General features: G+C 37.1%; 1 protein-coding gene across 2 annotated transcripts in view; it reads left to right on the forward strand.

The window, feature by feature from the left end:
* The window catches only part of UGGT1 (UDP-glucose glycoprotein glucosyltransferase 1), a 131,469-nt gene that overhangs the window by 74,154 nt on the left and 44,178 nt on the right, over nt 1-13,137 (forward strand). For both annotated transcript variants that reach the window (XM_040619470.1, XM_040619480.1), the window contains exon 19: nt 11,271-11,391. In XM_040619470.1, coding sequence (XP_040475404.1) covers nt 11,271-11,391 — 121 coding nt within the window. The remainder of the gene's footprint in view (nt 1-11,270; nt 11,392-13,137) is intronic.

Below are 13,137 nucleotides of genomic sequence, written 5' to 3' on the forward strand. Positions count from 1 at the left end.
TATGTTAGTCACTGTACAGTACATCATTAGTTTTTGATGTAGTGTTCCATGATTCATTGTTTGCATATAACACCCAGTGCTCCATGCAATACGTGCCCTCCTTAATACCCGTCACCAGGCTAACCCATCCCCCCCCCCGAAACGCTCAGTTTGTTTCCCATTGTCCATAGTCTGTCATGGTTTGTCTCCCCCTCTGATTTCCCCCCTTCATTTTTCTCTTCCTTTTAATGTCCTCCATGCTATTCCTTATGTTCCATATATGAGTGAAACCATAAGATAATTGTCATTCTCTGCTTGACTTATTTCACTTAGCATAATCCCTTCCAGTTTCATCCATGTCGATGCAAATGTTGGATATTCATCCTTTCTGATGGCTGAGTAATGTTCTGTTGTATATATGGATCACATCTTCTTTATCCATTCATCTGTTGAAGGCATGTCGGCTCCTTCCACAGTTTGGCTATTGTGGACATTGCTGCTATGAACATTGGGTGCATGTGCCCCTTCTTTTCACTACATCTGTATCTTTGGGGTAAATATCCAGTAGTGCATTTGCTGAGTCATAGGGTAGCTCTATTTTTAACTTTGTGAGGAACCTCCGTACTGTTTTCCAAAGTGTCTGTACCAGCTTGCATGCCCACCAACAGTGTAAGAGGGTTCCCCTTTCTCCACATCCTCTCCAACATTTGTTGTTTTTGCCTTGTCAATTTTTGCCATTCTAACTGGTGTAAGGTGGTATCTCAGTGTGGTTTTGATTTGAATTTCCCTGATGGCTAATGATGTTGAGCATTTTTTCATGTGTCTGTTAGCCATTTGTATGTCTTCTTTGGAGAAGTGTCTGTTCATGTCTTCTGCCCATTTTTTTGACTTGATTATTTGTTTTTGGTTTTTAAAATTTTTTTTTTATTTTATTATGTTAGTCACCATACAGTACAGATTATTTGTTTTTTTGGTGTTGAGTTTCAGAAGTTCTTTATAGATCTTGGATACCAGCCCTTTATCTGTGGTGTCATTTGCAAATATCTTCTCCCATTCTGTGAGTTGCCTCTTTGTTTTGTTGACTGTTTCCTTTGCTGTGCAGAAGCTCTTTATCTTGATGAAGTCCTAAAAGTTCATTTTCGCTTTTGTTGCCCTTAGCTTTGGAGATGTGTCTTGAAAGAAGTTGCTGTGTCTGACGTTGAAGTTTTCCTCTAGGATTTTGATGGATTCCTGTCTCAAATTGAGGTCTTTCATCCATTTAGAGTTTATCTTTGTGTATGGTGTAAGAGAATGGTTGAGTTTCATTCTTCTGTGTATAGCTATCCAGTTTTTTCAGCACCATTTATTGAAGAGACTGTCTTTTTTCTGTTGGATGTTTTTTCCTGCTTTGTCGAAGATTAGTTGACCATAGAGTTGAGGGTCCATATCTGGGCTCCCTATTGTGTTTCATTGATGTATGTGTCTGTTTTTGTGCCAGTACTTTGCTGTCTTTGTGATCACTGCTTTGTAATATAGGTTGAAGTCAGGCAATGTGATGCCCCCAGCTTTGGTTTTCTTTTTCAACATTTCCTTGGCGATTCAGGGTCTTTTCTGGTTCCATACAAATTTTAGGAATGTTTGTTCCAGCACTTTGAAAAATGCCATTGGTATTTTGATCGGGATGGCGTTAAAGTATAGATCACTCTGGGCAGCATAGACATTTTAACAATGTTTATTCTTTCGATCCATGAGCATGGAGTGTTTTTCCATCTTTTTGTGTCTTCCTCAATGTCTTTCAAAAGTGTTTTGTAGTTTCTAGAGTATAGATCCTTTCCCTTTTTGGTTAGGTTTATTCCAAGATATCTTATGGTTTTGGTGCTATTGTAAATGGAATCAATTCCCCAATTTCTCTTTTTTCAGTCTCATTGTTAGTGTATAGGAAAGCGGCTGGTTTCTGTGCATTGATTTTGTATCCTGCCACATTACTGAATTGTTGTATGAGTTCTAGTAATTTAGGGGTGGAATCTTCTGGGTTTTCCACATAAAGTATCATGTCATCTGCAAAGAGAGAGAGTTTGACTTCTTTGCCAATTTGGATCCCTTTTATTTCTTTTTGTTGTCTGATTACTGAGGCTAGGACTTTTAGCACTATGTTGAACAATAGCATCCCTGTCGTGTTCCTGACCTTAAGGGAAAAGCTCTCAGCTTTCCCCCATTCATAATGATATTCACTGTGGGCTTTTCGTAGATGGTTTTTATGAAATTGAGGAATGTACCCTCTATTCCTACACTCTGAAGAGTTTTAATCAGGAAAAGATGCTGTATTTTGTCAAATGCTTTTTCTGCATCAGTTGAGAGGATCATATGGTTCTTCTTGTCTCTTCTCTTATTAATGTGTTCTATCACATTGATTGAGTTGTGAATGTTGAATCACCCTTGCATCCCAGGAATAAATCCCAATTTGTGGTGATGGATAATCCTTTTAATGGACTATTGGATCCTGTTAGCTAGGATCTTGTTGAGAATTTTGGCATCCATATTCATTAGGGATATTGGTCTGTAATTCTCCTTTTTGATGAGGTCTTTGCCTGGTTTTGGGATCAGGGTAATGCTGGCCTCATAGAATGAGTTTGGAAGTTTTCCTTCTCTTTCTATTTTTTGAAACAGCTTCAGGAGAATAGGTATTATTTTTTCTTTGAATGTTTGGTTGATTCCCCTGGGAATCCATCAGACCCTGGACTCTTGTTTTTGGGAGGTTTTCTATCACTGCTTCAATTTCATTACTGGTTATTGGTCTGTTCAGATTGTCAGTTTCTTCCTATTCCAGTCTTGGTAGTTTATCAGGTTTCAGGAAGGCATCCATTTCTTCCAGGTTGCTTAATTTGTTAGCATATAGTTGTTGATAATAATTTCTAATAATTGTTTCTCTTTCCTTGGTGTTAGTCGTGATCTCTCCCCTTTCATTCATAATTTTATTAATTTGTGTCCTTTCTCTTTTCTCTTGGATAATCCTGGCCAGTGGTTTATTGATCTTATTAATTTTTTCAAAGAACCGGCTTCTAGTTTCGTTGATCTGCTCTGCTGTATTTCTGGTTTCTAATTCATTGATCTCTGCTCTAATCTTAATTATTTCTCTTCTACTGCTTGGCTTAGGCTTTATTTATTGATCTTTCTCTAGTTCTTTAATATGTAAAGTTAGTTTGTGTATTTGGGATTTTTCTGTTTTTTTTTGAGTGAGACTTGGATGGCTGTGTATTTCCCCCTTAGGACCACCTTTACAGTATCCTATGGGTTTTGGACTGATGTGTTTTCATTCTCATTGGTTTCCATGAATTGTGTAACTTCTTTGATTCCGTGGTTTACCCAAACATTCTTTTTTTTTTTCCCAAAGATTTTATTTAGTTATGTGACAGAGAGACAGCCAGCGAAAGAGGGAACACAAGCAGGGGGAGTGGGAGAGGGAGAAGCAGGCTCCCAGCCGAGGAGCCCGATGTGGGACTCGATCCCGGAACACTAGGATCACGCCCTGAGCCGAAGGCAGACGCTTAACGACTGCGCTACCCAGGCGCCCCTTACCCAAACATTCTTAAGCAGGGTGGTATTTAGCTTCTAAATGTTTGAATTTCTTCCAAATCTTTTTTGTGATTGAGTTCCAGTTTCAGTGCATTGTGGTGTGAGAATACGCAGGGAATAATCTTAGTCTTTTGGTTGAGAACTGATTCGTGATGCAGTATGTGGTCTATCTGGAGAAAGTTTCATGTTCATTTACCCTTCACTTTTAAGTGATAGTTTGCTTGGATATGGAATTCTTGGTTGATGATCTTTTCCTTTTAGCACTTTTAATCGGCCATTCCATTGCCATTTGATCTCTGTAGGTTCTCTTGAGAAACTAGCTGTTAATCTTATTGAGGATCCAGTCTGTTAGGAATCTCTTCTTGTTCCTGTTTTCAGGGTCTTTTATTTGTGTTTCATTTTGGACATTTCATTAATTTGTCTAGGTGTGGAGCTATGAATTTTCCTACATGGAGTACATTACATTTGTTAAATATGAAAATTAGGAGCTTTCCTTCCAATCATTTTTTCTCATAGTCTTTCTGCCTGTAATGACACCAAACTACTCAGAGTTAGGCCAAATGTGACAGTTTAAGGACATAATTTCCTACAAGGTTGCCTTCATTTCAGACACTAGCCACAAGTTTGGAGGTCCCCAGATCACCCTCACTTAGTATGAACTGGCTAAAAATGAGGGGCACTTAATACCCTCCTCAGTTTTGGTAATTTGCTAGAATAGCTTACAGAGTTCAGGATAGTGCTATGCTTAAAATTTGTGTTATGATAATAAAATAATGCAAATGTGAACCAGCCCAAAGGTGAGGTGCATAGGGCAAGGTTTGGAAAGGTTCCAAACATAAAGATTCTGTTATCTTCTCCCTGTGAAGTAAGGATAACATTGCCTTTTCTGCTCATTGGTGTGTGATAGCACGTGGGGTATTGCCAACCAAGGAAGCTCAGCCAAGTTTTGGTGTAAGAATTTTTACTGGGGCTTCCTATTTAGCCATAATTGATAGAATCATCGGTTACATGATTGAATTCAGTCTCTAGCCCCTCTTCCTGTTTCCAGAGATCAGACTGATAACTATGCTGCTCAAAACCCCAACCATCTAACCACATGGTTGTCTTTCTGGCTTGGGCAGCCCTCTCTGAGTTGTCTCATTAGCATAAACTGTCTAAAGGCCCACCTTGAGTCACCTCATTAGTATAAACTATTACGTGTAATCCCCCCCATGAATAACAAAGATGCCTCTCCTATCACTCAGAAAACTCCAGGATTAAGAAGTTACTTTAATGAGGGCACCAGCCAAATTCTTAATTACACACTCTCTCTCTTCCTTTCCTCTCCTGCATAGATGCATATATTGATACTCTGTAGTATCCCCACAAGTCTCTTTCTTTTCCTGACATTGGATAATCTCAGTTAATGTATCTTTAAATTCAGAGGGGTTTTTTTGTTTTGTTTTGTTTTGTTTTACTGCTAGTAGCAGTAAATTAGCTATTTACTAGTTAACTTAGTTCTAGCTAGTATTAGCTAATAGCTAAAATCTGCTATTGAGTCCTCTTAGCAAATATTTAATTTCAGTTATTGTATTTTTAACTGCTTTTTCTATTTGTTTTTTTTCTATAATTTCTTTCTCTTTATTGATACAGTCTGTTTGGTGAGACCTAAGTCTCAAAGTTCCTTTAGTTTGCTAGACAGGGTTTCCTTTTGTTTTTTGAGTATATTTAAAAGAGCTGATTTAAAGTCTTTGTGGAGTAAGTCCACTGCTTGGGCTATTTTAGAAACAGTACTCATTTATGGAACATAAGAAATAGGAAGATCGGTAGGAGAAGGAAGGGAAGAATGAAGGGGGGTAAACAGAAGGGGGAATGAACCATGAGAGACTGTGGACTCTGGGAAACAAACTTAGGGCTTCAGAGGGAGGGGGGTGGGGGATTGGGATAGGCTGGTGATGGGTATTAAGGAAGGCACGTATTGCATGGTGCACTGGGTATTATATGCAAATAATGAATCATGGAACTTTACATCAAAAACTAAGGATATACTGTATGGTGACTAACATAACATAATAAAAAATTATTATAAAATAACAACAACAACAATATGTGTTAAGTGTTCTTTTCCTTAGTATGGGCCATACATTAATTTTTTTTGCATGTTTTTAAAATTTTTGTTGATAACTGGACATTTTGGCTAATATAATGTGAGACTTGTAGAAATCAGAGTCTTAGCCCTACCAGGGTTTATTGTTGTAGTGCTTGTTTGTTCAGTGACTTTCAATGCTAATTCTTTAAAGTCTGTATTCTTTGTCCTGTATAGCCTCTTAAGTCTCTGCTTGTTAGCTTATTGGTCAGCTAATGAATAAACAGATTTTCTTAAATGTATAAGTCCAAGAAAGTCTCCAATTTTTTCCCAAGAGTGTTTGTGTACGTGTTGGGGCATGCCTTCAGCACTCACCCGGCAGTTTACAACTTTGCCATAGCCTCCTGTTCTTGCTTGAACAGAGTTTCAGGTTAGTCAGCAGCGAGAGCATTAGGACTTTTTTTTATGGGCATGCACCCAAACCTGGGCACTGTCCATGTGGCCTTTGAGGTTCCGAGGCATATGTGAGAGCTTTTCAAAACCCTTTATGGACATCGCATTCCCCAGCTTTTCCTTTTATGTTTTTGCCATTTCATGTTAGCCCAACTGTTGTCACTACTTTGAGCAGCAGACATTAAACAATTGCTCCTGATTCTTTTTGACAAAGATACCCAGGAAAAAGTTGTTGTCACTGAGTATGTCAGTTCAACTGGAGAGAGCACCTGGGAATATTCCTAGTCTGCTGGTTTCTACATTTATTTCAGGGCTGTTGGTTTTCAAGACTCCTGTGTAGCTGGGGAGAGATAGATAGTAATAGGGCAAGTGAAAGTGTCACGAAGATTATTTTCCTACCAAGATCCAGCTATTTTTTTTTGAATGAAAGTCATTTGGAATTTTGTAAGCCTTTGGTTAATTTCCAGAGTTTTGAAAAAGTTTCACAATTTTTTCCTAGTGTCCTTGGTGGTTTTTGTTTTGTTTTGTTTTGTTTTGTTTTTGAGGAGAAGCTTTCCAGAGATCTTCACTCAGTTGTTTCTGCTGAATGGCACTCTCAAATACAGTATTTTTATTGTAATAAAATATACAAAACAAAATTTTACCACTTGAACCATTTTAAATTCTGCATAGACACATTAGGTATATACAGAGTTGTGCAACTTTTACCACTACCTCTAAAACATTTTTATCATCTCAAACAGCAACTGTTTACCCACTAAACAGTAACACTTCATTGCTGGCTCTCATCAGCCACTGGTAACCACTCTTCTGCTTTTTGTGTTATGAGTTTGCCTATTCTAGGTGGCATCATAGAGTATTTGTCATTTTTGTGTCTTGCTTATTTTAAGGTTCGTATGTGTTGTAGCATGTATCAGAATTTCCTTCCTATTAGAGTTGAATTATATGCATATACCACATTTTATTTATCCATTCATGTGTTGGGTGTTTGGGTTTTTTCCACCTTTTGGTTATTGTGAATGCTGCTATGAACATTGGTGTACAAACATCTGTTCAACTCTTTGCTTTCAATATTTTTGGATATATATCTAGTGGAATTGCTGGATTGTATGGTAATTCTGTCTTTTAACATTTTGAGGAACTACCAAATTATTTTTTAAAGCAGCCATACCATTTTACATTCCTATCACCAAATATACAAAAATCTCATTTCTCCACATCCTCTTTAATAGTTGTTTAGTTTCTCTTTTTTTGATGATGACTATTCTAGTTGGTGTGAAGTGGTATACTGTTGTGTTTTTTTTTTTTATTCACATATAATGTATTATTTATTTCATGGGTACAGGTCTGTGATTCATCAGTCTTATATAATACCCAGTTCTCATTTGTTACAACACATAACTTCCCAAATGTCTGTCACCCAGTTACCCCCTCCCCCCACCTGCCTCCACTCCAGTAACCCTCAGTTTGTTTCCTATGATTAAGAGTCTCTTATGGTTTGTCTCCCTCTCTGGTTTCATCTTGTGTCATTTTTTCCTCTCTTCCCCTATGTTTTTAAATTCCACATATCAGTGAGATCATGTGATAATTATCTTTCTCTGATCGACTTGTTTTGCTTGGCATAATACCCTCTAGTTCCATCCGCGTCATTGAAATGGCAGGATTTCATTTTTTTGATGGCTGCGTAATATTCCATTGTGTGTGTGTGTGTGTGTGTGTGTGTGTGTATATATATATATATATATATATACCACATCTTCTTTGTCCATTCTATTTTATTTGCATTTCCTTAAGGACTAATGAGACTGAGCATCTTTTCATGTATTTAATTGGCCGTTTGTTTATCTTCTTTGGAGAAATGTCTATTCAAGTCTTTTACCCCTTTTTGAATTAGGCTCTTTTTTGTTTTTGTTGAAGTGTAGACTTCCTTTTGTATTTTGGATATTTGTCCCTTATCAGACATGTTTTGCAAATACTTTCTTCCATTCTGTTGGTTCTCTTTTCACTTTTTTGATAGTGTCCTTTGATGCACAGAAGTTCTGAATTTTGATGAAGTCCAACTTATCTGTTTTTTCTTTTGTTGACTGTGATTTTGGTGTCATATCTGAGAAATCATTGTGAAATCCAATGCCATGAAGATTTTCCCCAATGTTTTCTTTCAAGAATTTTATAGTTATAGCTCTTATATTTATGCCTTTGATCTATTTTGAGTTAAGTTTTCTGTGTGGTATATGTAAGGGTCCCACTTCATTCTTTTGCATGCGGATATTCAGTTTTCCCAGCACCACTTGTTGAAAAGACCAAAAAAAAAATCTTTAAAAGCTACTTATCAGGCTGATTGTTAAAGCGTTTATACAAAAAAAGCAAAAAAACCCCAAAAAATGAAACAAAAAAACCCCCAAAAACAAAACCTCAAAACAGAAAAAGTGTTGGCTAAATTCTATTGCATGCTCCCACATGAATAAGGTAGTTTTGTTAGGGAATTTGTTCTTCATGCAGCTACTGGAATAAATGTGAAAATATAATTTTTATTTGAATGAGTATGGCTTATTTTCCAAAGTTAAGAATAGTTTAGAAGAAATGATAATTATTTTCCTTGTTCAAGTGATATTAATGAAAAGATAAAAGATAATTCAAACATTTTTGTTTTCCAGCATCCATTTAAAGCATTTCTTTTTCAACACTGTTGGATGTAAAAATTCAGAAGAGTTTCTCTGTTTTTCAGATATCTGTTGTTTAAAATGATCATTTTTAAATACACTCCCTTTGAATGCTAGTTTTCCTCTGTTTCTACTTATATTGCCAGTGAGAAGTTTGGTTTGGTTTAGCTAAAGAAAGTTTTATTTGAAATAGTATGACAAAAGTCATATGTGCTCCTATACATATTTAAAAAACACTAAATTGGGAGAATATTAAAGTGTCTAAAGTAAAAATGAGAGTTCTTCCCTTCATCAGAATCCTTAGAGAAATAAGCTCTTTGTGCCCCCATGTATACAGAAGTATATACTTACATATGTATTTGTTAGCTTATCTTTCTAATTGAATGTATCTTTGCTTTGTGTTTCTGAACATATAACTCCTTGTCAGTGCTTTTAGATTGCTGCATAGTTTTTTCTTTTTAAGAATGAACAATCATTTATTTTATCCCTTAATGTGTTAGACATTGCTTGTAGAATTTCACTGTTATAAATAGTGCTGTAAAGAATACTCTCACATGTATATCTTTGTACCTTATTTTTTTTTGAGAAATACCAGTTGTTGGAATTGTTTTGTCAGAGGGTAATGTACATTTAAAACTTTGAACTAGAGTCACTGTAAAAAGGTTTGATATGCAGATGGTGTGAAATTCAAATGTGTATAGAGGTATAAATGTAGAGAAACTTTCACCCATTCACTCCTGTTCCCTTGTCACTCATCTTCTCTTTCGAGAACAACTAGTGTGTGTGTGTGTGTGTGTGTGTGTAGATGGGCTGCATTAAAAGGTATGTACATTTAAAATTTTGATAGGTGTTGCCAAATTACCCTCCCTGAGCTAGTTAGGCTCCTAGGTGGAATCAGTTCAGATTTATCATAGAGACCAAAGTTACATACATGGGTGTACATCTATACTAAGTCATCTAGGAACTTTGTAGTCTTTTGAATTGTATGGTTGATTCATATGCTCATTATTAATTTCTAGTTTGAGAATTTGCATATGAGTTCTCTATCTCGCGGGATAAGTAGCCACAGAAGATGGCTAATTCAAGTTTCTTAGACTTGACTGTGTATATTTGATTTACATCTGTATCTCCCTTGAAAATTGCTTTAAAATATGGTTTTATATGAAATATTTTGAGTGTGAAGAACTTGCAAATTTCCATAGCCATATACATTTGGCTTTGAGATCACCTTCGTGAACTACAAATATTTCTATATATCTAAGATGTGGTCCATATATACAATGGAATATTACTCAGCCATCAGAAAGAATGATTACCCAACATTTGCAGCAGAACGATTACCCAACATTTGCAGCAACAGGGATGGGACTGGAGGAGATTATGCTAAGTGAAATAAGTGAAGCAGAGAAAGACAATTATCATATGGTTTCACTCATTTATGGAACATAAGAAATAGCAGGGAGATCGGTAGGAGAAGGAAGGGAAGAATGAAGGGGGAGGAAACAGAAGGGGGAATGAACCATGAGAGACAGTGGATGGTGGGAAACAAACTGAGGGCTTCAGAGGGGAGGGGAGTGGAGGATTGGGATAGGCCAGTGATGGGTAGTAAGGAGGGCACGTATTACATGGAGCACTGGCTGTTATACACAAACAATGAATCATGGAACACTACATCAAAAACTAAGGATGTACTGTATGGTGACTAACATAATAAGAAATTATTATTAAAAAAAAGAGGTATGAAAGGGAAGAAAAAATGAGAAATGATTTCTCCTCGCTGAAATATAATTTTGACTCTGGAAATGTAGCAGTACTTTGATGCCTGAGATTGAAAAAAGCTTGGGGTGATTTTTGTTTTTTAAGTTTTATTTATTTGAAAGAGAGAGTGTGCAGGAATGGAGAGGGGCAGAGGGAGAGAGAGTCTTAAGCAGACTCCATGCTGAGCATGGAGCCTGACCTGGGGCTTGATCTCACCATCCTGAGATCATGATCTGAGCCAAAACCAAGAGTCAGGTGCTCAACCAACTGTGCCACCCAGATGCCCCTTGGAGTGATTTTTATTGTAAAATACATTAAGTGCTTAAGAGAAGGCATTTGGCTTTTTCCTTTAGAGAGAGACTATGAGCAGCTCTCAGGATGGATTTTTGGTTATGGTAACTCTTACCTAATTTGTAGAGCTCCCTTATTTCTGGGGAAGCACAGTAGTGTGTGGAGAGACCACATAAACTTGGCTTTGCATTTCATACTCGAATCTCCTTAGCTCTGTAACTTTGAGTAAGTTACATAACCTTTCTGTACCTCAGCTTCCATCTTTAAAATGTATGTCAATAATAGCTGCTTTGTGTTGTTGAAAGAGTTAAAGATAATATACATACATAAATGTCAAGCTGTGCTTGGCAATGATAGGGACCTATAATGTTTAAGCTTCTCTTTTTAAGTGTTACCAATACATAAGAAACTATTGATTGCAAAGTTAATGACTTTTTAGTTCCTAATAAATTATTGTTCTAATTCGTTTAACTCTTATCCCGTTCCCACCCTGTTAAATTTTTTTCTTTTAGGGTGAACTGTCCCATGATCAGGATGTGGTAGAATATATCATGAATCAGCCAAATGTTGTACCACGAATCAATTCTAGGATTTTGACATCTGAGCGAGAATACCTGGATTTAACAGCAACCAGTAAGGAACATTTCAGGAACAACTTTGGGCGTTTTTTCATTTGTGTTTCAGAATCTTTGCATCTTTTGGATTGCAGTGTTTAGAAGATAACCCAAGATTGTGACACAATTTTATGTTTTAATTCATTTCACTTTTAGTTCATACCATGAGCCTCTAAATTCACAAGAGTTTTCTCCAAAAAGAGAGAAATTCTTCCTGTATAAATCCTTGTCAACTTTGAAAAATATCCGTTGTCTTTTTTTTTTTAGAGAGGGAGGATGGGTGGGTGGGAGAGAGAGAATCTTAAGCAAGCTCCACACACAGTGCAGAACTTCTCACAACCCTGAGATCATGACTTGAGCGAAATCAAGAGTAGGATGCTTAACTGACTGAGCCACCCAGGCACCCCTCCATTGTCTTTTAAACGCTAGCTGTTTAAGCCTTAGGTGATGAGACTACATCTGTGTTGTTGACTTTCTTACAGTCATAAAGCTGTTAAACAGCTGTCTTTTCTTCATCCTTGTTCTGGAATCAGGTAGCAGTGATGTGGACAACACCTCAGGTGGTTTTACTCTGAGAGGCTAGGAATGCCTATCTAAAAAATAAACCTTCACTGAGATAAAGTGTACATGCCATAAAACTCAGTCTTTTGAAATCTTATACATTTTAAAGTGCACAATTTTTGGTGTATTCTCAAAGTTGTCTAATCATCATTGTTTAATTGTAGAACATATATCACCCCCCCTAAAAGAGACCATGTACCCATTGGTAGCTACTCTCCATTTCCCCTTTTCCTACCTCTCCACAACTGCTGATCTAGTTTCTGTTTCTAAGGAAGTTTTCTACTGGGTATTTCGCATAATTAGGAGTTTTCTGTGACTAGCTTCTTTCACTTAGCATAATGTTTTTGAAGTTTTATCCATGTTGTAACATGTCCCAGTACTTTTTTGCCTTTTTATGGCTGATTAATATTTTCTTGTATGGATAGTCCACAGTTGGCTTACCTAATCCTCAGGCGGTGGGTGTTTATGTTGTTTTGCAAGAATACCTTTGCAGGGGTCGCTGTGTGAAGCCCAGATGCAGTTTGTTCCTTATGTCTTTCCTTGTGGCTCTGAAGGCCATTCCAGCAACCAGCTGGTTCTGGTCACTTGCAGAAGTCTCACTGGGCGAGAAAAGATAGTGTAACAGAGAAATACAGGCCAAGGGCATTTGCTGTTGTGGTGGGATGTGATGCACACAGAGCTCTAGGTGTAGTTGTTACTTTATGGCACCTGTCTCTAATCTACTTGAAACTGAATTCCCTTTCTTTTAGACAGAGAAAGATGTACATCTCTGCTTATGTTTGAAAAAGGAAGTAGTCAGAAAGTGACATAAACTGTTTCTTCATAGTTAGGTTTTAGCTTTTTACCAGAAGTTTTAATAGAGCAAGTCAAGCAGTATTAGGAGTTTTGTCCCAAGTTTTTGTTGTTTCCATCATTGTCAATTAAACTACAAAGAGTTCTCTTTGGAGTATTCATGAATAAGGAGCACAACAATAGTTCTGTGTTTCCGGATATCTTTCTCTACTGAATGTTGAAGTGATCAGCTGTGAAATAATGCTAGTTCACAGTGGCAAAAATGCAGTTTGCCTGGTGAACATTTTGGAGCTGTCTGTGGAGGAGCAGTTGGCATCCTTCTCACCAAGGAGTCATAGCTCCATTGTTACCTACACTGCTCTTGGCCTTCACTGTCCTGGGACCTTCTTAGAAGGATACTATGTTTTAAGGC

Source organism: Ursus maritimus, unplaced genomic scaffold, assembly GCF_017311325.1.
Source record: "Ursus maritimus isolate PB19 unplaced genomic scaffold, ASM1731132v1 scaffold_1, whole genome shotgun sequence".
Lineage (NCBI taxonomy): Eukaryota > Metazoa > Chordata > Mammalia > Carnivora > Ursidae > Ursus > Ursus maritimus.